The 24,534-nt window shown below is 36.0% G+C and overlaps 1 protein-coding gene across 3 annotated transcripts; it reads left to right on the top strand.

Annotated features, from left to right (window-relative positions):
- Positions 1-34: 34 nt before the first annotated feature.
- Positions 35-24,534, top strand: BORA (BORA aurora kinase A activator). 3 transcript variants are annotated; one of them, XM_032841078.1, is made up of 12 exons: positions 35-294; positions 1,216-1,383; positions 3,665-3,771; positions 6,219-6,264; positions 9,343-9,424; positions 13,619-13,684; positions 14,573-14,629; positions 15,267-15,493; positions 16,053-16,185; positions 18,175-18,788; positions 22,803-22,914; positions 24,217-24,534. In XM_032841078.1, exons 2-12 carry the CDS (start codon positions 1,231-1,233, stop codon positions 24,243-24,245), a joined length of 1,626 nt encoding a protein of 541 aa, XP_032696969.1. In that variant the 5' UTR covers positions 35-294; positions 1,216-1,230; the 3' UTR covers positions 24,246-24,534. The 3 variants fall into 3 exon arrangements, with proteins under 3 accessions (XP_032696969.1, XP_032696968.1, XP_032696966.1); XM_032841077.1 differs by having other exon boundaries at positions 22,803-22,919; positions 24,219-24,534; XM_032841075.1 differs by having other exon boundaries at positions 22,803-22,954; positions 24,219-24,534.

Here is a 24,534-nt window from a genome sequence, read left to right as displayed (position 1 = left end):
CGCCAGCGTGAGGCTGCGTTGATTTAAATTTGGAGCCTCGTTACTCTACGCGGAATGCGAAGCGAGGAGTTGCCATTCGAACTTACTACGCGGCCTCGATGCCATTGGTTGGTTCGCGGACAGCGGTTCGACGCGATTGGCCAGTTCCCCTCAGAGCCCGTGCCCTGGTTGGCCTAAGACAGCGCGGAAGCCGGGAGTTAAAGAGTCTATGCCTGTCGTGGGAGCTGGCCTGGCCCCTCGGGAGCGCCCAGGAGTCGCCTATTTGGGGGGCTTCCTTTTTATACACACCACTAGGTACGTTCTTTGTCGTCTCTGGCCTTTCCTCCTGTTTTGAACCGGAGAGCTCACTTTTCCTTTCTCCTGACCCACCTGCCCGCTGTCCCCGGGGTGAATGGGAGCAGCGAGGGAATAGGTGCGGAAGGGGATGGGGTGGGGGACGCCAAGCAGTGATCGTGTGGGTTTGGGAGTGACACTGGCGTGAGTGTCCACCTATTCTCTTCTCCCAAGGAAGCCAGCTGCTTCAGCCTTCCAACAAGTAGATTCTTTCTCCCTAGTCTTGTCCGCCTTTGACTGAAAGTAATGCAGTCTCTCATGCTGCCCTGGGCTTTTTAGCGGAAAAGAGGATGTTTGAGGAGAGGCAACCAAAGGAGGCGGTTAGTTTCCTAGGTCTAATCAGTCACACTTCTTTGAGCGGGGCTGAAGTGGAAGACGAGCTTCTTCGTCACGTATTTGCTTGCTACAAGTCATTGTTGTTTAGCAACTGTAGTTTAATAGGTAATTGTTGGGATATCCAAAGGATGTTCAAAGTCTTGAGACTTGCAGTAATGAATAAAGAAACTATAGGTAGAAGTCTTCTAGTTGAAGAGTTTTGTGTCTGCTCCTTTAGTTGCCTCGAAAGCAGACCTGAGCTTATTTATATGTGGTTGACTGCTGCCTGTGTGCCACTTAACTTTCTGAGCCTAAGTCTTCTGCAAAATGATATCACAAATAGCGTACGTCTCTAGCTTTTAAGATTATTTCAAGGATCACTTTAGAAAATGTATGTGATGCCTCTTTGTGAACTGTAAAAAAATAAGACCCCCAAAGCGTTGGATTTTGAGGATTTTATTTATTTATTTATTTATTTTTTGCGAAGTATGTTTGTTGAATACATTTTAGTTGTCAAAACCAATGTGGAACTTTGTGGTTTTATTGTTCATAATTATTTCTTTTTAGTTTTCTCTCTCTGCTATGGGAGATGTCAAAGAATCAAGGATGCAGATAACACCAGAAACTCCAGGAAGGATCCCAGTTTTGAATCCTTTTGAAAGCCCTGGTGATTATTCTAATCTCCATGAACAAACTCTCTCCAGTCCTTCTGTTTTTAAATCAACGAAATTACCAGTAAGTTATTCTTGACTAGTATATACAAATTATTTTAAATGTAAACGTCTTTCTTCAGAAGTTAAGGGAGAAACTTATCCTGGAGCACGTATGTTTGAAATGTGCTCTTTTAGCTGTAATGTTCACTATAGTGTAGTGATTGGGCTAAATATAAGTTAGGTAGATTTTTTTTTTTTTTTGAGTTAGAATTTTTCTTTTTTTTTCTTTCAGTGGATAATGTGTTGACATCCTGAAACTGGGTGTAGCTAGATACTATGATTGGTGATATGTTTACTAATACTATATTTGAGGAGAAGCTGTGTCATCTAATTATCTATTCTCATTTATTCAGCAAATCTATTTGAATGCTGTTGTGTTAGATAAAGTACTAGGCATAGAGAAGTAGTGAGGGTCATTAGACACAAACTCTCAAGGAGCTTGTATTCTAATGCAGGAATCAGCAAGCTTCTTCTGTTAAGCGCCAGACAGTAAATATTTCAGGCTTTGCAGGTCATCTTGTTGCTGTTACAACTAGTCACCTCTGCCTTGTATCACAAAAGCAGCCATAGGCAATAGGAAAAGCATGAAACATGGCTGTGTAATTTTCACATGTCATAAAATAATAATTTTTTAATTTTTCTTTTTTTTTAAACTTTATTTTTTTTTCAGTGTTCCAAAATTCATTGTTTATGCACCACACCCAGTGCTCCATGCAATACGTATCCTCTGTTATACCCACTACCAGGCTCACCCAACCCCCCACCCCCTCTCCTCCAAAACCCTCAGTTCGTTTCTTAGAGTCCACAGTCTCTTATGGTTTGTCTCCCCCTCCGATTTCCCCCAGCTCTAGCTTGCAGTTGTATAAAAAGAAGCCAACGTATACTCTAAAGGAAAAGACATAACTAATCTAGCAATGTATGTGGTATTAGTGGTTAAGGTGATCAAGGGTGATATGGAAAGGAAAGTGCTGTTTTGGAGATTAGGGAAGACTTTATAGCTTTAGCTTATTTTTATTGTTATTTGCTACACTAGAGTTCTTTTGAAGTATGATCTTTTAACCTAGTAAATTACCTAGAAAAACTGCCAAGTGCATTGCTGTTTATGCTATGCTTTCGTATCTGTTAAAACTAAGAGCACGTAAAGTTTTACAGTTACGCACTTTATATTGTCATAAATCTGACCTCATGATTTTTTATTGAACTGTATTAAATTTTAGTTATCTGGTAATCTAGAATAAATAGATTAGCTGCAACATAATCCTCAAAGCCAGAATGTGTGGAATGTTGGATTCTTAAGCCTGATTTTATTAAAAATGCTTTCGGAATTACAGATTAGGATTTGGGTAAATTTTTGGTTCAGTTGGATAGTTGAATGCAGAAAAGCAGCTGTGATTACCATTTTCATAATTATTTTAAGGATCAACTGTTTTATGAGCTTTTGCAGGCACTTCTGTACTTAGGACTTCAGTTCAGTTCATTCTTAGTGAGAGTAAAGAACTTTGATAACTCTAATAAGAGATTTTTACCTTTACTTTGGTATGTTGCATCACGGATGAGCAATTTCTCATTAACTGATGAGGAATTTCTATATCTTTATACTCTCCTGTGATTTTTTTCCCATTATTACATGATTTTAAAAATCACCCAGATGGGACGCCTGGGTGGCTCAGTTGGTTAAACATCTGTCTTTGGCTCAGATCAAGTCCCACATTGGGCTTCTTGCTCAGCAGGGAGCCTCCTTCTCCCTTTGCCTGCCACTCCCTGCTTGTGCACATGCACTTGCGCTCTCTCTCTCTCTCTTTCACTCTGACAAATAAATAAAATCTTAAAAAAAAAATGGTTTAAAAAAAACAAAAAAACAAAAATCACCCAGATGAAAGATCTGGATATTTTAAAATACAGTCCAGTAAGTTGATTTAGTGTGATTTGATTACCATTTACCATAAATTAAATGGTAAATGGTAATAAATTAAAATTAAAATAAAAATTAAAATTAAAATATTAAATTACCATAAATTAAATGGTAAATGGTAATAAATTAAAATTAAAATAAAAATTAAAATTAAAATATTAAATTACCATAAATTAAATGGTAAATGGTAATCAAATTACACTAAATCAACTTACTGGACTGTATTTTAAAATATCCAAAATATCCAAAGTCAAGACAAATTTTAAAATACAAGGTTTGAAATACTTTTGCATTATAACCAGTCACATTATTTCCAAAGCTGACATTGGTTAGCATTTTGATGAACTATTTTAGTTTGCATTTACTCATAGGTTCACTTTCTTTTGTTAAGACTCCAGGGAAATTTAGATGGTCTATTGATCAACTAGCTGTAATAAATCCTGTAGAAATAGACCCAGAAGACATTCATCGTCAAGCTTTATACTTAAGTCATTCTCGGTAAGTTTTCCTTTTTTGTATCTAAGTATAATAAGATATTCTTAAGTGAAGAGAGATGGGAAATTCCAAAGGTTGGATATATTTATATGTAAAGATATCAGGGAGGAAAAATTCTGAGACAGATTTATTGGATCTAAATGAAGAGTGAGTTCAAAGAACTATATCCAGAAAGAGATTCCCTTGCAAACAGTTCTAAACCTTAGTAGGAATCTTTTTTTTTTTTTTTTTTTTTGAAGAGATAAATTTCCTCTGCTACTGATGGGATTATGGGATAGCTGTGCTTTCCAGTACTTGGTAGAGGGAAGAGCATTTTGAAATTTGTACCTTTCTACATGATTGTGGCTTCTCCCACTGAATTTTTTTATTTTTATTTTTTGGTGGTATGGGGTAAAGCAAAATGCTCTTTCATTGCCATCTATATTTGGGGAAGCCTAAAATCTCAAAAGCACATTGAGTGAAAGGGTATTCATTAGCAACAGAGAGAGCTTTTCTAGATATCACCCAGTTCTGATATAACACCCTTAGGAAATCTAAACTACATTGTATAGAAGTCAATCTATTAATCAGAGCAGCCTTAACTTTTTGATGTGTTACGTAGATTTCCAAGCACTGGTGTGCCTCAGACTGGTGGCAGTCTGCTTGATGATGTCCAATGTGGGGAGAGCTTGCACTTCTTCAATGGAACAGACCTAGCTTTCGATTACATATTACTGTAATCTGTAATTATAAGTAACAGTGTTTGTTCATAGTTTGGGGGATTCCTGTTGATGTCAGTTGTATAGTCTGATGTTTTAAATGTTTGAAATAACTGAACACCGGTGTGACCAGCTTTTAATTTCTAGTCCCAAGGTACATGTGTTGTCAGTCCAAAATAATGGGTGATTGGTGTATTTCAGTAGGTAGATTTGTAATACAAAAGAGGAGAAAAGAGTGAGAAAGACCCTAATTTTAATTAACTAATGTAATTCAGTAAATGATTACGGCTTCCCCGATGGATAGTGAGTACATTCTCAACAAAACATTCTGATTCATTCTTAGAAACAAGCAGGGACTTCTAGTGTCTCTTCCTATCTAATCCGAGTTTCCAATTTCAGTGCCTCCCACTCTTTATTACTGCTCCACATAAAAAAATGATAACTGTAAGGCAGATGGGTGTAAACAAATGAGTCTGTCCATACGGAAGGTGAGCGATCCTGAAAAGGCCGTCCCCTACTCGGGATCCATTCAGGGTATTCCTGTAACGGGTATGCATCATGCTAGTGTTCTTTGATGTAATGATTGGGGTACTCTGTCCTTGACTTCTGAGAACCCTCCATGATCAGGTTCTATAATATTTGTCTACACTGATTTTCAGTGCTGCTAGCAATTGCCTGAATAGTTCAGTTTCTTAAAGTCCCTCTGATGAAGCAGAAAATGTTTCTGAATGAGGTGATACTAATCAGAGCTTACTAAATATTATATGCTATTATTATTATGCACTGTTATTTTCAGCTGGCTTATGTGCATGAGATACAACTGAGTTATTTGTCCCCAAAATGGCTGTTGTTCAAGCTGAGATATATGGATTATCATTGTAGCGTATTTTCTCTTCATTCCCTTACTTGAAAAATTCATTTGATTTTAATTTGTGAAACATACATTCTTACATATGGTTTGTTAAAGCCACAGATACATACGTGAAACATTTTGAGAGACAATCATTTGAATTGTGAGAAGAAGAAGAAGTATTTTACCAATTTATTAACAGAAAGCAAATAATCTTCCTTGGGATAGATTGAGGTGGTCCTCCAAGGCTAGCTGCTTAGTCCTTGGCAAATCTATGCCTTGTGCTCGAGACCCAACATTTTATGTTAAATCTTGTAGCTGATAAGTTTGTGTTGTTGTAATTGCATATTGTATCAAAGTGGGAAAAAAATCATTTGGACAGAATTCTATATTGTCATTATTTCATAATTAATATTTTTTCTTCTTTATTCAGAGCTGTAAGGGTGATAGTTTCTTTTCTTCTATTTCAGAGTAAGAGTTGACTCTAAAATTATAGCTATGATAAGCTTGCTATAACTGAAGAAAGAGAATCTGGACAATTTTTAGATTTCTGTGGAATGAAATACTTCTTAATTTACGATGGTTAAAGGACAAAGCTTATTCAAATTACTTTATGTTGTTAATAGTAATTTAAAAATTTTATCAATGTAAGCCCTTTAACAGAAAATACTATTCCATTCAAACTGAATGGAAAAGAGGGAGGTAAGCCTAACAGCACAGTGCCAAATACCTAAACACTGTCATTTACTGAATGTGATAAGATACCAGTTTTGCTCTTAAAATAAGACTAACATTTGCCAGTTTTCAACAGAAGGAAATTATTTCTTTGAAAGCTTATTATTTTAAATGTTCAATCAGCTGAAGTAATGGCATGGTTATGTTTCTTCTTTATCTCTGTATAGAATAGATAAAGATGTGGAAGACAAAAGACAAAAAGCCATTGAAGAGGTAACTTAAAACTGTTACTGATCATAAAGCCAGTTAAGCATCAATTCTGCGTGCACGTCACCTCTTTTAGGAAGACTTCCTTCAAATCCTTTACTCTTCTGGATCGCCACCAGCCTGGCCTGTCCCCAGCTGTGTCTGGTGCCCTTCTGTGCTCCCATAAAACCGATGTTGTTCAGCTCTGCCAGCTTGCTTGCTCTGGGTGCTGGAGTGTGTATGTGTGAGAAAACAGAAGCATAAGGCACTTGTGCTCAGTGGCCTGGCCCCCAGGGGGATTCTAACATTCCCTTTTGCCTGAAGGAATGAAGTCCCAACATCAAGGCTCTTCAAAAAAAAAAAAAACCTGTCATAGTGCTCTTGTGACACTGTAATGATTTGGTTTAGTGCTTCTTTCCCCTAGACTACATTCTTTTTTTTGGCCAGTGTTATGCTTTATTTATCTTTTCATTCTCAGGGTCTAGCCAGTTTGTCTCTTCCTTGTGCCTTCAGCATACAGATGAGCACAAACTTTTGTTTCATCTTGGAGTTTATATGTAGAGAAAGTTGAATCTTTTCAGACCTTGAAAATCGAGATTGGCATTAGCAATATTTTTATCTCTTGTTGTTAATGCTTTGAATTTTTAAGACATAGAATATATTTCATGAAATAAAATACCTTACTAAAACATATTAAAAAGTTTATTTGAAATGTAGGGTGTTTTTATTTTTAAATAAAAATAATAAACTAAGTTTTTCACTTTTTGCTCCTTTGATAATCTCCTCTTAGAGTGCAAGCCAGGCTTATCTATCTAATTATTGCCCAGAAAATCTTTATGTCATGGCAACATCTGTTTTTCCTTTTTCCCTTGCTAGCCTCCTCTACCCATCTCTATTCCTTAGCTATATTTGGCTCTTCTACATCCCAGAAGACTTCCACTATGGACTATGTAGAGATTAAATGATGCTCTGGCCCCTCCTGCACTTATTTTTCTAGGGTTGGCTTGTGTTTCAGATAGAGCATATTTCTTCAAAAACCATTGCATGTGCTTTACTCCTCCCAAACTTCTTTATGTAGTAACTCCAGAATTTTCACTCTGATCTAATCACTTGTTTCCACCACAGTTGAATATTCTCAGACTGGATCGCATTTCCCAACATTTTAGAAAATATGCCTTCCCTTTAGAATCCTCAACTTTGAAGGGAAATTCAGCAGAAAATTTAAGAAAATGAAGTCAGAGGGAAAATTAGGGTCAGTGTATCAGAAACAAGTTAATGATCAGAAACAAATATTTTCAAATATATAAATTTTTGAAAATAAATATGTGCATAGTCAAAAGAAAATTAAGACTTCAAAAAATTTAGACTTCAAAGAAAAATTACAAAATGAAAATGAAGAACTTGTTTTCCCTCTTACTTCTTAAAAGTAACTATGTGACATTTATACTTTCAGATTAATTTTATGTATATAACAGTAAATGATCTTTAACAAATAGGATCATCATTCTCATATTGTTTTGCATCTCACTTTTTTGCTTAATAATGTTTCATGGGTTTTTATTATTATTATTAACACATACTGATTTTTAGTAACAGCATAGTATTCCTTTGAATGAATGTGTCATAACCTAACTCAGCCCCTACTTATAGATATATAGGTTGTGTTTGGTGTTTTGCTATCACAAATAATGCTTCAGTGAACACACTTGTACATATATCTTTGTGTAATGGCAACATACTTTCTAAGTCAGAGGCTTTGTGTTCTCAGTTTTGGTAAATTTTGCCATACCGCCCTCCCAAAAGGTTATAGCAGTTTTTACTCCTGGCTGTGTTCTGATACTTGCTGTTTTCTCATGCCTGCAATACTGGTTATTATTCAGCTTCTTAATTTGTATTCTTATCACTTTAAAAATTTCATCTTGTTAATTTGGATTTATATGTTTTTCATTTTGAGTGAACTAAATATATTGCTTTGTTAGTTGGTGTGTCCTTTATATTTTTTTCCAGAAATTGTACTTATCATAATCTCTGCCCCCTCCCCCCTTTTTCTTTTACATCTTTCCTTGTGTCAAGGAAATTGTTCTTTACCATATGTATAGCGAAATATAAAGAAAATGTTTTGGGGATGCCTGGCTGGTTCAATCCTTAGAACAGATGACTCTTGATCTTGGAATTGTGTGTTCAAGCCCCACATTTCCAAAAAAAAAAAAAAAAAAAAGGAAGGGGAAGAAAAGAAAATGTTTTGAGTTCCTTCCAAAACAGAGAGAGGGAACGGAAAAATACTGTGTTAGACTTTATTTTATATCTGGAATGAAAAAAAGAAAGACCTGTATCCAAATGCTCTTATCTCCATTTGAGTATACTGGTGTACTGGTTTAACAGCTAGCCCTCTGTTTGCAGGAGTATGATTTCTAGTGATTGCTGCTATCTCTAATGTAAATACCCAGCCATGGCCAGTTTCAAGTGAGTGCTGGGATGTTACCCAATGGTAAAGGAAGTGCCACAGCCCACAGTGTATGTGGGAGTCCTACCATGCTGATGCAAAAGCCATTATGAATCTCAAGAGCGTGGATATTGGGAAGTGTTCAGTAATTAGCGAATAATGAGTTAGGGCGTTTGTTACCTTTTTGTTTTATATATTGTAAGTTTACAAGTTTTTAGCATTGACTTTAACAAGTGATGCATAAAATTCCTGAAAATTTAATAATTAGATCTTGAGAGCCAGGATAAGCCCTTTCCAGCACACCATTCATACCTGCTTGTATACATCTATTTCCATTTATTGCTTTCCTCTTCATCCTCCCTTTTGTTATCTGTACCACCCTCCAAAATTGGGAGGAATTAAAAATATTTCTCTATGATCAATGCCCTTAGATTAATTTGCAAGTTTTAAGTTTCAATGGTTGAAGTATTAACATTTCTCTTTATCTATACTTTATATTTCTTCTATTTTACTTTTGGTTATTTGTGCTTTTAAGTATTAAAATTTTTAAATGTTACTATAAAGTCTGTGTAACATGTTTAATGGTTTTTTGAAAATAACATGGGTACTTGTTTGTATTTGGGGGGAAATTATGCCTAATTGTATGACTTTAATTTTTCTAGTTTTTCACAAAAGATGTCATTGTACCCTCTCCTTGGACTGATCATGAAGGGAAACAGCTTTCAGAGTATCATTCCAGTAAATGTGAGTGTACTAAAAATCATATGAATAAAAATTGTAAAAATCATATAGTCGTAAAACGTAGTGAATGTAAAGCAATATATAGTGAAGTGTCAGCTTTTCTGCTTTGATAAGGATACATGCTAGATTTCTGGATACCAGATGATTTAACCTTTTAAGGGTCTGGTTTCCAAGTATGAACAAGTCATGAGAATAAAAGTCACAGCATAGAGAATATAGTCAGTGATATTGTAATAGCGCAGTATGGTGACAGAGGGTAGCTACACTTGTGAGCAGAGCATAACATACAGAGTGGTATAGAGTTGTCAAATCACTATTTTGTACACATAAAACTAATATAACATTGTGTGTCAACAACAAAAAAATGTTTAGAGGTTACAAGTGAAAATGTGAATAAAATGTATAGAATTCTTACTTTTGGCTGTTTTATTCTGAATTTAACTTTTTCTTCATGACCGTTGTGAATATCCGTTATGATGATGATAGAGGATCCACTGATGCAAAAAACAGTTGGTACTGAATCAAGAACTGAGTTGTTGGTGATTTCTGCCTGATTTTCAAGGTTAATATTTAAAATGAAGTTCTTAAATTGCTTTTTGCTAATATGCTGATTTCTTATAAAGGCAGAGGAAATGTGGACACTTGACCTCTAGGGCAGTATAATATAGCTGATTATATACAAAATTAATAAGGAAATTGAAGGACAAGCCAGTAATATTTTATTTTTCTGCCTTCAGGAAATGGTTATCTTTTATTTGCTCTCACTGTCCTTTGAGTTGTGAGCAGTGTTCAAGTATCACTTGTGTATTTCACTTGTACATTTCAGTGAAATTGCCCACTCTCCTATATAGTATACATTAATTATGCTCTCAGCGTAAGAAGGACTGTTCCATTCTTTATCAAAAACACAATTAATTGGTAAAATGGATTGAGCACTTGCCATATGCCAGACAGTGCTAAGTGCTTTCAGTAATTCCTTATAACAGCTCACCTGAGGAAGGTACTCTAATGGGCCTCATTTGATGAGAAAATCTAGTTTTAGAAAGGTTGAAGCACTTGTTCAGGATGACCGAGAATAAAAGTGGTAGAACGTGGATTCACAGCTAGACGTTCTCAGTTGGAGTCTGTTCTCAGCCACAGCAAACTGAAGGTAGCATGCAGTAGTGGATGGAGACCTGAACTGGAGACCTCCTGCTCCTCCCAATCTCTCTCTCTGTCTCTCTCTCTCTCTCTCTTTCTATATATATATATGTATATGTTTTATATGTATACTTTATGTATATCACTCTATAGGGGTGATCTTGATCAAATTATTCAGTCTCTTTAGATGTCAGCTTGTAAAATAAAGGAGGTGAACTACGTAGTTGTCTCTCCTAGATCTAAAATTTCTGTCCAGGGTGACATTTTCATTGACACTGTTTTTTTCCCCCAACTCCTTTCACGTTGATTTTTGAACAGGTGAATCTACCTTCTTATGTGGTCTTTTTACTGGTAGGCAAAGGCAGAAATGCTTTGGTTTATTCGCAGTGGCTTATGCTGTTAACTTTTACTATTATTAATACTTGTGCAGCGAGGTGCTTCAGTGTATATCCTCATGTGTTTCTATTTATGGACATGAATGAGAATTGCTTTGGCATATACACATAGGCTGAGAATTCCTAGCATATAGACTGTGTGTTTACCTGTTTTGACTATATAGTGGCCCCCTTCTCCAGAATGACTGCACCGTCTACGTGACCACCAGCAGTGCCTAGGATTCCTACATCCCCACATCCCTGCCAGCACTTGGCATTATCCAGCTTTCAAATGCTTGCCTTTCCTTTTTTAAAACTAATTTTTTTTACATTCAATTAATTAACATACAGTGTATTATTTAGTATCAGAAGTAGAGTTCAGTGATTCATCTGTTGTATATAACACCCAGTGCTCATTACATCTTGTGCCCTCTTTAATGCCCAACATCCAGTTACCTCATCCCCCTACCTACTTCCCCTCCAGTGACCCTCAGTTTGTTTCTCATGATTAAGAGTCCCTTTTGGTTTGTCTCCTCTGATATCGTCTTGTTTTATTTTTCTCTCCCTTCCTCTATGCTTCTATGTTTTGTTTCTTCAATTCCAAATATGAGTGACATCATAATGATAATTGTTTTTCTCTGATTGACTTATTTCACTTAGCATAATACCCTCTAGTTCTATCCACATTGTTGCAAATGGCAAGGTTTCATTTTTTGATGACTGAGTAATATTCCATTGTACATATATACCACATCATCCTTATCTATTCATCTGTCATTGAACATTGGACCCTTTGCATAGTTTGGCTATTGTGGATGTTGCTGCTATGAACATTGTATGCTTGAATCACTACATTTGTATCTTCAGGGTAAATACCTAGTAGTGCAATTGCTGGTCATAGGGTAGCTCTGTTTTTAACTTTTTGAGGAACTCCCATGCTGTTTTTCCAGAGTAGCTGCACCAGCTTGCATTCCCATCAACAGTGTAGGAGGGTTCCCCTTTCTCTGCATCCTTGCCAACATCTGTCGTTTCCTGAATTGTTAATTTTAGCCATTCTGACTGGTGTGAGGTGGTATCTCATTGTGGTTTTGATTTGTATTTCCCTGATGATGAGTGATGTTGAGCATTTTTGCATGCGTCTGTTGTACATTTGTATATCTTCTTTGGAGAAATGTCTGTTCGTGTCTTCTGCCCATTTCTTGACTGGATTTATTGCTTTTTTAAGATCTTTATAGATTTTGGATACTAGCCCTTTATCTGATAAATTCCTGATGGGTTAACAGTCTAAATGATTGTTGAAATTTTCATTTCTTTATATACTAATGGTCTTTGAAATTTTCTTTCTTGTAAAATAGCTATTTATAATTTATTGGTTATATTTTTATTGAAGTTGCTATCTTTTTTTTTTTCTTGGTAATGTCTAAGACACCTTGTTTAGCAAAGTTATATTGGTTCTAAACATTTCATATCTCCCATTCTGTCATAGGTATGCCATTTTTGTTCTTGATGCTGTTGATTGCAAAGAAATTTTTATTTTGATGTAATCAAGTGTATAAATTTTTTTTTTCTCATTTGATTGTGTTTTAAGCTTATTTAAGTCCTTCCTGGAGGAAACAACCAAGGAAACACTTGCAATAGAGTTAAAAAGCATAGTAATGTTGCATTTGGTGTCTTTCTGATCTAAGGAGGTCAGGGAAGGCATGCTGGTAGAAGATAATTTCAGCTGAGACCTAATTAACCAGACTAAGCAAATGAGGGAGGAATGTCAAAATAGTATGAGAAATAGCTAAATGCGAGAGAGAACCTGGTTTCTTTATGGTGCTCAAATAAATAGTGTTTAGTTGGAGAACAGCTGTGCTAGAGACAGACAAGGTTTTGAAGGGCTTTCTGCGATGCTGAGGTATTTGGACTCTAGCCTGAAGATCAAGGACGTGGTAGGGTTTTCTGCAGCAGAGTGCCTTGGTTACATTTGCTTTACAGGTCACACTGCTTACAGCAAAGAAAGCATTCAAATGTAGGATTTTTATTTATTTTTTTACTCATTCTGACATTATTTACTAGGATACTTTATTTACCCACCACCCACTTACTCATTCACCCATTTACTTAAGTTTATTAGGTTACTAGACTTTATTCTATAATGCTCTTTAAGCTTTCTGGCATTTTTGTTTGTTTTTTTATCTCCTTGCCTTTTCCTTCCTTTAATTTTGTTTATATTAGTCATTTTTGTCATTGTGTGGTTTTTTGGTTTTTTTTTTAAGATTTTATTTATTTATTTGACAGAGATCACAAGTAGGCAGAGAGGCAGACAGAGAGAGAGAGAGAGAGGGAAGCAGGCTCTTGGCTGAGCAGAGAGCCCGATGCGGGACTCGATCCCAGGACCCTGAGATCATGACCTGAGCCGAAGGCAGCGGCTTAACCCACTGAGCCAGCCAGGCGCCCCTATTTGTGCCTCTTTATTTGCTGTGGTAGTTCTTAAAATTTTATCTTTGTGCTTCTTCAAAATTTAAAAAACTAGCAGAAGCATGCCAAATTATTATATGTGCAGATACTTATTTTTAAACGGTTATAAAATGAAAGTTTTCACCTTTTTTTTTTTTTTTTTTTTTACTCTGGAAAAGGTCACCCTTAAAGTATATGGAGAATATAAAATGTAAGATTTGACACTTAAAATGTTTTATAGGTATTAATATAACTAGTGAATCTCCGATTGGACGAAAACTGACCATCCATTCTGAGAAAAGCAATGGTGAGTATGAATATAATCTGATCTGAAGAATGTTCCACATTAAGCTACATTTGATTTTAAATTCAGTCTTTGTGATAACACTTTACTCTGAAATCAAAATTATTTAATTATGAATGAGCCATAGGAGAGCTAACTTTTTTCAAAAAAATTAGAATACATATGTCCCTCCATGTTTTAGAAATAGCAGTAGGTGTGTGTGTGTGTTGTTATTGTTATTTGAAGCATGTGAGTCGATTTCTGGTGTTGGAAAGCATTTTTCTGAAAATTCGTGAATATTTAGGATATCTATACCCAAATACACTTAACCCTTGAACAACATGGGGGCCAAGGGTACCAGCCCCCATGCACTCAAAAATTCATATATAACTTTTTTACTCCCACAGAATTTAACTGCTAGTAGCCTACTGTTGACTGAAAGCCTTACTAAAAACATAGTCAATTAACAGGTATTTTGTACATCATGTATTATGTATTGTATTCTGACAATAAAGTAAGTTAGAAGAAACTGTTAAGAAAATCCTCAGGAAGAGAAACTACATTTATACAGTACTGTACTGTATTTATTGAAAAACATGGACATTTAAGTAAACCCATGCAGTTTAAATCCATGTTTTTCGGGGGTCAGCTGTGGAGATGGGCTTCTTTTCAGAGCCAGCAGTACAACCAGAAATTAACTCTTACCACTAACAGGTTTATGTCAGAGCTGGAAGGGGTGGCAAACTGCTTAGAGAAGGGTGGCATGTTTTTAATAGAATGCATAAATGAAATAATTCAATTTGGCTGGAACATCATGGGGAGATGGTTGATTGGGAAGCACATGGTAAATTGCATGTAATATGCTTGCATTGATTTATCCATGTTTGTATTTATTTATCTGCTTGTTTCCAGCTGCTTGTCAGACATTGCTGTCTCTTCCTGTGGATTTTAATTTAGAAAATGTATTAGGTAAGTATTGTATTTGTTTAAACCTTTAATAACTTAGACAGAAGGTTTTGTTTTGATGGCTTTTTGTAAATGGAAGTAGGTGGCAGTGTCTCTTTCTAAAGAAGTGGAGATATAGTCCTAAACTTTCTTTTTCTTTAACTTGGCCTGATTAGCCTTTTGTCATAATGAATTTTGCTGTAGACACAAACTATTCATCAGCACATCTTACTGGTTTACCTACACTAATAATGAAGTATTCAAAAAAGGAGTAATTTCAGATTTCAAACGTCACATACGCAATTAAACTTTGCCCTCTTTTTTGAACAAAATTCAAATAAATAGTACATGCTGGGTTTTTTGTTTTGTTTTGTTTTGTTTTCAAAGATTTTATTTATTTATTTGACAGAGATCACAAGTAGGCAGAGAGGCAGGCAGAGACAGAGAGAGGGGAAGCAGGCCCCCCACCGAGCAGAGAGCCTGATGCGGGGCTCAATCCCAGGACCCCGGGACCACGACCTGAGCCAAAGGCAGAGGCCTCAACCCACTGAACCACCCAGGCGCCTCTACATGCTGTTTTTTAAAAAAATCATGTAACTGAAGAATAATTGCTCTTTAAAATGACTACTTGTGTCTTTACTTCTGTTATTATTAAATATAGGTGACTATTTTAGAGCTGATGAATTTTCAGATCAGTCTCCTGGAAACCTCAGTTCTTCATCCCTCAGAAGAAAGCTGTTTTTAGATGGCAACGGAAGTATTTCTGACTCCTTACCTCCAGCTTCTCCCAGAAGTCCTTGCGGTGGTGCTCAAGCCTCACTGGAGGTTTTTTATTCGATAGATTTATCTCCTGTACGGTGTAGGAGCCCTGTGCAGACACCAAGTTCGGTAAGAAGTTGTGCTTGAAGTGTGCTGTGTAGTTGGCTGTAGATGGACCTGGACGCTCATTTTGTGCTCAGGGATTGAATGGTTGCCTTTGGGCTTTATATCTCATGAGGGCTAGCCTAGTTCACATTTTGTCATTAGTCAGGAATGTTTCGGTGAGACTCCATTTTTATATTTAGATGTATACAGGATCAGATTAATCATGAGTCTCAAGGAATTTCAGTGTAAGTTGTTTTCTGAACTAAGTAAGGTTTTCAGTAACCACAACTGGATTGACATTAATTGAGTAATCTAATTTAAAGGTGCTCATAAATAGCTGCTCCTATGAAATAGAATGGTTTGTTTAAACATGGCATTTATATTTTATTTTAACCAACATACTCTATTTCAAAATGTTTCTAATAGTCTTCCTAATTGTTCTCATTATAAGATGCTTTGCCTTTTGGTGAATGACCAAAGTTTTTATGAACCTACTTTGTAAACGTGTTTTGAAGATGAAAGTAAATAGCATATGGTATAACAAATTGAGAAAGAGAATAGTAGAATTTTGTTTTTATCACAGGGGCAGTTTTCTTCCAGCCCTATTCAGAACAGTGCGAAAAAATACAGCTTGGGAAGTATAACCAGCCCTTCACCTCTTACTTCACCCACTTTCTCACCAATTGCATTTCAAATAGGAAAGACTCCACTCTCAGGTATGTCTCCTAAGAAAATACCTAATTTCAATTTTTACGTTTACCAACATTTGTTATTAAAGATGTTCTTTTTTAATTTGTTCCAACTGTAGAGCTTCTAAATGATTACTAATCTTCAAAAATTTAAAAACTGGCTTTTTTTTTTTTTTTTTTTTTTAACGAAAGGAAAAATTTACCTTCAAAACCTGGATTCTCAACAAAGTTCTACTCTAGTATTAAACACCGGCCATCTGATTAGCAGTATTTATATCAAGTGTTCTTGTAAAGGGAATCAAAGAAAGATGGCAAATTTAGAGTTAAGTTGGTTTCTGTGTGCCTTCTGACCTGTACTTTCAGAATTTGGTAATCAGGTATTCATATTTTATAAAGATATATTTGTTTGAGTCAGATTTTAAGGTAAATATAGTGTGTGGAAATTTACGTGTTTCTTTTTGCAATGTGTTAGTTTCTTAGAAAAAAAATTGTAACTCCTTTTGAAAAAATTAAAATAGTTATTCATAATAAAATTGGAAACCTGAAAACTGCTTTTGTTAGTGTATGTATATATATGTATTTTTTTGCATAAATACATGTGTACTTTTATGAGGAGATAGACACACACACCATAGTTCTGTGGTCTGTTTTTTGTTTTGTTTTGTTTTGTTTTTGTTTTGTTTTTAATTTATTTATTTGACAGAGAGAGATCACAAGTAGGCAGAGAGGCAGGCAGTGAGAGAGATGGGGGAAGCAGGCTGCCCGCCAAGCAGAGAGCCCAATGTAGGGCCTGATCCCAGGACCCCAGGATCATGACCCGAGCAGAAGGCAGAGGCTTTAACCCCCTAACCACCCAGGCACCCCAAGTGGTCTGTTTTTTTCACAAAGAATTGTACTGTGAACATTTTCATAGGTCATTCAAATCATTTATTATTGTATGAAACAATGATTTTTAATCATTGATCACGGATGTATCATTTGTTTTCAACCACTGATGAACCTTATTTCTAATTTTTTATTAAAATAATTATTTTTGCTTATACACTATATCGTACATTAGTTTAAATTCTCAGAAGTAGAATTATTTGGTCAAAGGGGGTGAACATTTTTAAGGATCTTGATGAATTTTGTCAAATTTTCTTCATAAAAGGTTGCATCAGTTGAAATTTTCATCAATCGTATGTAAGAAAGCCAGTTTCTCCCATTTAGAAGCATTGGTATTACCGTTCTTTGTTGTCTTAATTTGTTATATTACAAAAATGTTTCTTACTGCTTTAATTTTTGTGTCTTTGATTATGATGCTGTTGAACTCTTTCCAAATATTTATTGGCTCTTTATTTGGGGAGAGGGATTCTTAGTTCATACTTCACTGTTTTTGTTAAACAACTTCTTTCTTATTGCTTTAACTTCTGTATTTTTTTATTGTTTGTGTGGCTGACCACTTCATGTTTATTTGCCATTGGGAGGATCATTTCTGGGCCCTTGCCCTTTTTTTTAAACTTCTGTTTTTGTTAAGCCAGTGAAGTTATAAGAAGCATTATATTTTAAAGCACCTTTACCATTTTGATTATCATTGTTAAGCTCTTTCTTATTGCAAATATTATTTTACAATTTTTTGCATGCCTTTTAACATTGCTTATACTGTTTTTGCAAGGTATTTACCTCCTTCATTTACCAGGTATAGCTATTAACTTATAGCTCTCTGCTGATTTGTCCAGTATCTTCTTTGTATATGAGCACTATTACTATCGGAGCAATATGTTTATGAGGAAATAATTCTCAGAGAATAAATTTTTTTTTTTAATTAAAAGCAAGTGCCAGAGGAATTCTTTCTGAAGAGTCTTATCCTACTTATTGAGACACAATCATTTGTGCTGTTCTTTTTTAACACCAAAACTTCACTTCAGTAAACAGTACAATGTTCTAGAAATCCAGTTTTTCGGGCATTAAAACCTTAGTAATGTCTTTTCCATTTGCATGTTCTTATGATGGAATTTTTCCCTTTCAATCTTTTAGAACAAAGAAAGTTTACTTTTCATTCCCCTGATAATTCGTCTGGAACAGCACATTCTAATGGAATTACTAATCCATGCATCAGAAGTCCTTATATAGATGGCTGCTCACCAATTAAGAATTGGTCTCCCATGAGACTCGAGATGTGCACGGGTGGTACTCAGTGTCGGACGTCCCTGATTCGGATACCTTTTGCTCTTGAGGCTCACGGGAAAGACGAAGAAGATCAGCTGAATCTTCCTTGCGCAGATGCCTCGTTACCAGCCATGGACACAGGTGGAGTACCCCTGTGGCAGGCGAAGAGTGACACTGCAGCCCATGGCGCACGTTTGGTAGTGACCGCCGTGTCTATTACACAGAATCAGTCCAGCACTTCTGAGAAAGAATTAGCACTGTTGCAGGATGTTGAAAGTGAGAAAGAGAACAACACTGTGGATATGGTTGATCCCATAGAAATAGCAGATGAGAACACTTGGATTAAGGAGCCGGTTGATAATGGGAGTTTGCCCATCACTGATTTTGTGAATGGGATTGCCTTTAGTATTGAAAACTCTCATATATGCATGTCACCTCTTGCGGAGAGCAGTGTCATTCCTTGTGAAAACAGTAACATTCAGGTAAGAAATTTTAATATTCTGGAGTCCTTTACTTTCTCCCTTATTCTTTCTTTTTCTGAGGTTATACTAAGAAGATGGGTTAAATGTGAGGACTGGAGTATTAAATAACTTTTAAAAAGTATCAATACATGATGATACTAAGAGGGTTAGTTTCTTTTAATTGGGACTGATGGTGCATATTTAATATTCACATTCACTGGTATTTTTGTTGTTGTTCTTAAATATTTTATTTATTTGACAGATCACAAGTAGGCAGAGAGGCAGACAGAGAGAGAGGGGGAAGCAGACTCCCTGCTGAGCAGAGAGCACAATGCGGGGCTCGATACCAGGACCCTGAGATCATGACCTGAACCGAGGGCAGAGGCTTAAGCCACTGAGCCACCCAGGCGTCCCACATTCACTGTATTTTACATGTGTTTAATTTATTGAATCTTCACAGGGCTGTTGAGAAATAGATGGACAGTTATCCCCATTTTACAGATGAGAAAACTGAGGGTCAGAGAGGTTAAGTAAATTACCTTCATTGGTAGCAAGTAGTGGTGCCAAGATTTGAATCCTGCAGTATGTATGGCTTTAGAGTTCAAGTTCTTGAATCTGAGTTTGTACTGACTTATGGTAATAGCTGACACGAACGTGGTGTTTCAGTGTGTCAGGTGCTTTTCCGACCACATTATATGTAGTCAGTTATTTAATTCTTCCATCATAATTCTCCCTCCCACCTTTTCAGAATGCTAAAATTTGAAATTCACAGGAGGATTCTAAATGACCCAAAATTAAATATAATCCTCTGCTCATGTTTTTATGTCTATATTGTCTCTCCTGACTTCCAAGATCGTTGCTCAGAAAAATACACTAGAATAGCTTTTATATCTGTTAGCTTCTAAATTTGGTTCCTAAGTGAAAAAGCACTTACATCAAACTTAGCCTTCAAGGTATTAACTTTTCCTCACTACCTTTTTTTTTTTTTTTCCAGAACATTTATAAAAGAATCAAAATGCTTTCATTGAAATACACTTTAATCATCTAACTCAACTACCCATCGGAAGCCTCTATCACTACTAAATTGTCATCCACTCTGTGCTTGAGTGCCTGCAGGGGAATAGAATCCATTTTTGGGCTTCTCTTACCATTACAAGCCTCTGCCTTATATTGAGCTAAAATATGCTATTTGTGGTATCAGTCAGTTTCAGTTTGACGCTTTGGGCCATATCATAATAATATTTACCTTTGGTAGAGCATTTGATAGTTTAGAAACTTCAGACATTCTTGTTTTCCTACCACAAAGGCAACTTCTAACCACTTGAAGATAGCCATATTTTCTCAGGGCCTTTTGACTTGCTTTATTGTGGACTTGTTAGCTTCCAATTGCGGTACAAGCGGTCATCCCAGAATGTCCCTTCACAATGGGAATTCTCTTCACCTTTCCTATGTTCTGTCTTCTGTTTTCTGTATTCCATTCTTCTCTTTCCTGGTTTACCTCTTACTTTACTGGAACACATTTTCTGGAAGCTTTGTAAAAAGGAGTACATATTTTAGATACTGCATGTCTGATGGTGTATTCTTCATTCTCTCACATGAGAGTTTGGAAATAATTGTCCTTCATACTTTGAAGGCGTTGTTTCATTGATTCTATTTCATTATTGCTGGTGAGGGATCTGAAACCATTTTAATACTTAATCTTTTGTATATGGTCTCTTTTTACCCACCCCTGGACATGTATAAGATCTTCTCTTTGTCTACAGTGTTCAGAAATTTCAGCGATTCTTTGGCATGGGTATCTTTTTGTCCATAGTACTGGGCATTTAGCGGAGCCTTACGATCTGTAAACTCATGCCCTTTGCCTCTTCAATTTTTTTTTTTTTTTAAATAATATCTTAGATTTCTCCTCTCTCACTTTCACTTTTCTTTCTGGAATTTCCTTGTAATTCTCCAATTTTTAAAAATCCTTCCGCTATATTTCTTATCTTATTTTTGTTGGTGCATCATTAACTTCTAAGGCCTTTTGTGGGCAGAGGGGGTTGTTTTGTTTTTGCTTTTGGTATTAATTTAAAAATCTGTAGCATGGCTGGCAAAGCATCCAATAGTCTGACCTTTACCTTACTCGTCAGCTTCATTTTGTTTCCCTTTATTCTCTTTGTTCAGTCACATTAGCTTTCCAGAGTTTTAAATGAAGAACCTTTCCCCCCCCACAGCTTAGAATTCCTATCTCTCCCACTTTACCTAGTTAACTCCTATTAGTTTTTTAGTTCACAACTTAATAATCACCTCCTCAAAGGAGCCCTCCATGATCACACTAGCCAAGCTAGATCTCATTATATGCTTTCATAATTCCATGTACACTTTGCCTTCTTTCCAGTCAGACCATTTATCGGGCAGTCATGTATGTTTTTGTTTATCCCAGAACTTATGTGTAATAGCTACTTGTTAAATGTTTGGAATGAAAACAGAAGGAATGTATAGGTAAGTTCAACCGGAAGGACTGTATAAAGTGAGAACACAAGCCACTTGATGTTTGGAACCCTGAGGAAAAGTCAAGAGTTTGTTAAAGGAAGCAGAGCCCCCAAAAGAAACTGAGAGGGACCAGCCAGAGAGAGGGACATGAGGAAAGCATAGTGTTAATGTAACATCTTAATAAAAGAATGGTTAGTGCTGTGAAAGTAAGAGCAAGGGCTGAAAAAGTGGCTGTTGAGTTAATAACGGAAGTAATTTGGTGAGTGAACGTCAGGGTAGAGTGATGAAAAGTGAGTGGAAGGAGGGTAAAGTAGGTGAAGTAGTGAAAAATTATGTGTAGATAACTGAAGAACCTCTGTTGTAAGGGGAAGGGTTATCATAGCTAGAAAAGAACGTTAAAGTCCAAGATCTTTTTGTAGTTTTTTAACCTTGTTTTTACTTTAGATGGGAGAAACTAGCATAGTTAAATTGAGAGGGAGAAGAGTAAAAAGAACAAAGAAAACTTGAAATTGGGCAGGATAATGAATAATAATAGGTATCAATTATGTATCCTTTTCATGTATCAGAGATCAGGGCGAGTATTTTACAGTTAGAATCTTTTTTTTAATTAACATATAATGTATTATTAGCCCCAGGGGTACAGGTCTGTGAATCATTAGGCTTACACACTTCGCAGCACTCACCATAGCACATACCCTCCCCTATGTCCATAACCCAACCACCCTCTCCATACCCCCCTACCCCCGGCAAACCTCAGGTTTGTTTTGTGAGATTAAGAGTCTTTTATGGTTTTACAGTTAGAATCTAATCCTCATGATGCCTTACAGCAGATGGAATAAATATATGTAAAATAGTAATGAATTTTATACATTAAGGAACTGAGGTCTGTGAGATGGGATAGAATCTAGAGCTCTGGTAAGAGGATTAACACAAGTAACCCTTCCACTTTTATAGGGGACCAAGGGGTGGCGGATGGACGTGAGTGTATATATATTTGTAGCTGGGGTCTAGCATGGTTTAAGGAGCTTGGGCTTGGGAAAGCGAAATGGCAGATTTCCGTTTATTTCCTAGCTCAGTTAGTCTTATCAATTTCAGGAAGTGAGAGCTTCTTCGAGTTTTATTGTAATCCTCACTTTTATCTAATGGGTGTGAAAGTAACAGGAAAGCAAGTTCATAATGGCTTGTTCAGATTACAAAGGACACAACAAGATGTATTTTATCAAAAGGAATGGTGTAATACAGTGACAACTTTGAAGAACAACCAGTTCTGTATAGAACTACCTTTTATAGTTCTATATTTTAAATTTCATTATGATGAATATTAAATAGTACATTGTATTGTTTACTTGCGAATGGTAGTATATAGTGATTCACTTAAATATTTTATATATATAACTCTACTTATTTTACATATATAACTATTAACTTGTATTTTATGTGATTATATAATTTTAGAAATACATTTTATATTTTTAATTTTACTTAGATATAAGAGTTCCTCTAATTTTGTGGCTGAGTTAGTTTGCAGTGTTATCCTTAGTGTTTTTTCCTCTTTCCTGGCAGATGGATAGTGGCTATAACACACAGAATTGTGGGAGCAATATTATGGATACGGTTGGAGCAGATAATGATGCACAAAGCTTGGAAGTTGAGAATAAGTCTCAAGTTTTTAATACAAAGGTATGGAAAAGACAGAGAAAGCTTGATATGGTTGTGTAAGTATTTATTATATATGACTTTTTTCAGGGGCATCAGTTGGTGGAGCATGTGACTTGATCTCAGAGTTGTGAATTCAAGCTCCACCTTGGGTGTAAAGATTACTTAAAAATAAAATCTTTAAAATAAAAATTTTCAGTGTATTTCCCACCCATTTTGCTTAAAATTTTGTTAATCATCCTCTGTTTATGCCTCATCCTAGTTTTTGGTTCATTTAACAGAGTATGGTGGTTTGTTTTTGTTGTTTTTTTTTTTTAAGATTTTATTTATTTGACAGAGAGAGGGATCACAAGTAGGCAGAGAGAGAGAGAGAGAGAGAGAGAGAGAGAGAGGGAAGCAGGCACCCACCGAGCAGAGAGCCCAATGCGGGGCCCAATCCCAGGACTCCAAGACCATGACCCGAGCCAAAGGCAGAGGCTTAACGCACTGAGCCACCCAGGTGCCCCAGTATGGTGGTTTTTAAATCAAAACACTTCATTTTCCAAAATAACTCTCTGGCTATGGGAGAGGTTAAGAGGTTGAAGAGGGAGAGCTAGTCCTACTTTGGAGCAGGCACCTGAACTCCTTTTCTTAAAACTAAAGAGGAATGGGAATAAGGGGTGCCATGACAGTTTTTTTGCCTCTAACATTATTTCAAAGTTAAACATAAAGAATTTCGATCATTAAGAAAATGATACAACAGAGAGACCACACATCAAAATAAGAACTCTCAAAAGTAAGGGCTCTTTTCTTTAAAATCCAAAAGCCTTTCAAGACTATAAATAACATACCTTACCTACTAAGTATTTGTACAGAGGTATGCTTTTGATTAGGACATTTACTGTACCTTCTTGATAGGATGGTTGCAACTATATATGCTTATTTGAGGAAAAGCCATCATAATTATAGGCACTGATCAGGAGAATCTTTCATTTTTATGTCAACTTGTTCATAAACAAACACCAGCAACTGTGCAATTGAACATAATTCTCTCCCAATGAATATTAAGATATAATATGGAGACTACCTTAATTTCCTTTTCCTCCATTTTGTTGAGGTGTGATTGTCGTTGTTCATTTAGAAGCAAGCAGGCACTAGGGTACAGGAAAAGGACTTTTTGATGCAGAATATTGATTTATAGAAAACCCTATCTTCACTGTGCTTTTAGAATTCATAAGGAAATCTGCATTCAGGTTTTAAAACAAGGTAGTTGTGCCTTGCACCCTTGAATGGTCCTATTCAAGCAGCAAATAAGATATTTTCTGCTTTTTCCCCACCCCACAGGAAGACCGTGTAACACAGAGGTGTTGAATGAACACAGAAACTTCCCATCAAGGCAACAGTCCATAGAATACCTCTCAAAGCCAAGGTCCATCACTCAGTGGCTCCTCACATAATTTTTATGCAGAGGATCAATAATGTGATCGTGATTGGAAAAAAGTTGCTTCAACTAACATGCTTAGCTTTTTTTCTTTCCCCCCTTAATGTGAAAAATCAAGGGCTTAATTTAGTGACATGGGAACAGAAAAGCTCCTGGAACTTTCAACTCATCGAAGTACAACTGTATTTTTTTTAATAAATATTTTTGTACTTACCTTGA

The sequence above is a fragment of the Lontra canadensis genome, unplaced genomic scaffold (genome assembly GCF_010015895.1).
Source record: "Lontra canadensis isolate GAN:19392208 unplaced genomic scaffold, GSC_riverotter_1.0 scaffold119, whole genome shotgun sequence".
NCBI lineage: Eukaryota > Metazoa > Chordata > Mammalia > Carnivora > Mustelidae > Lontra > Lontra canadensis.
This window is presented reverse-complemented; position numbering and strand designations above follow the sequence as displayed.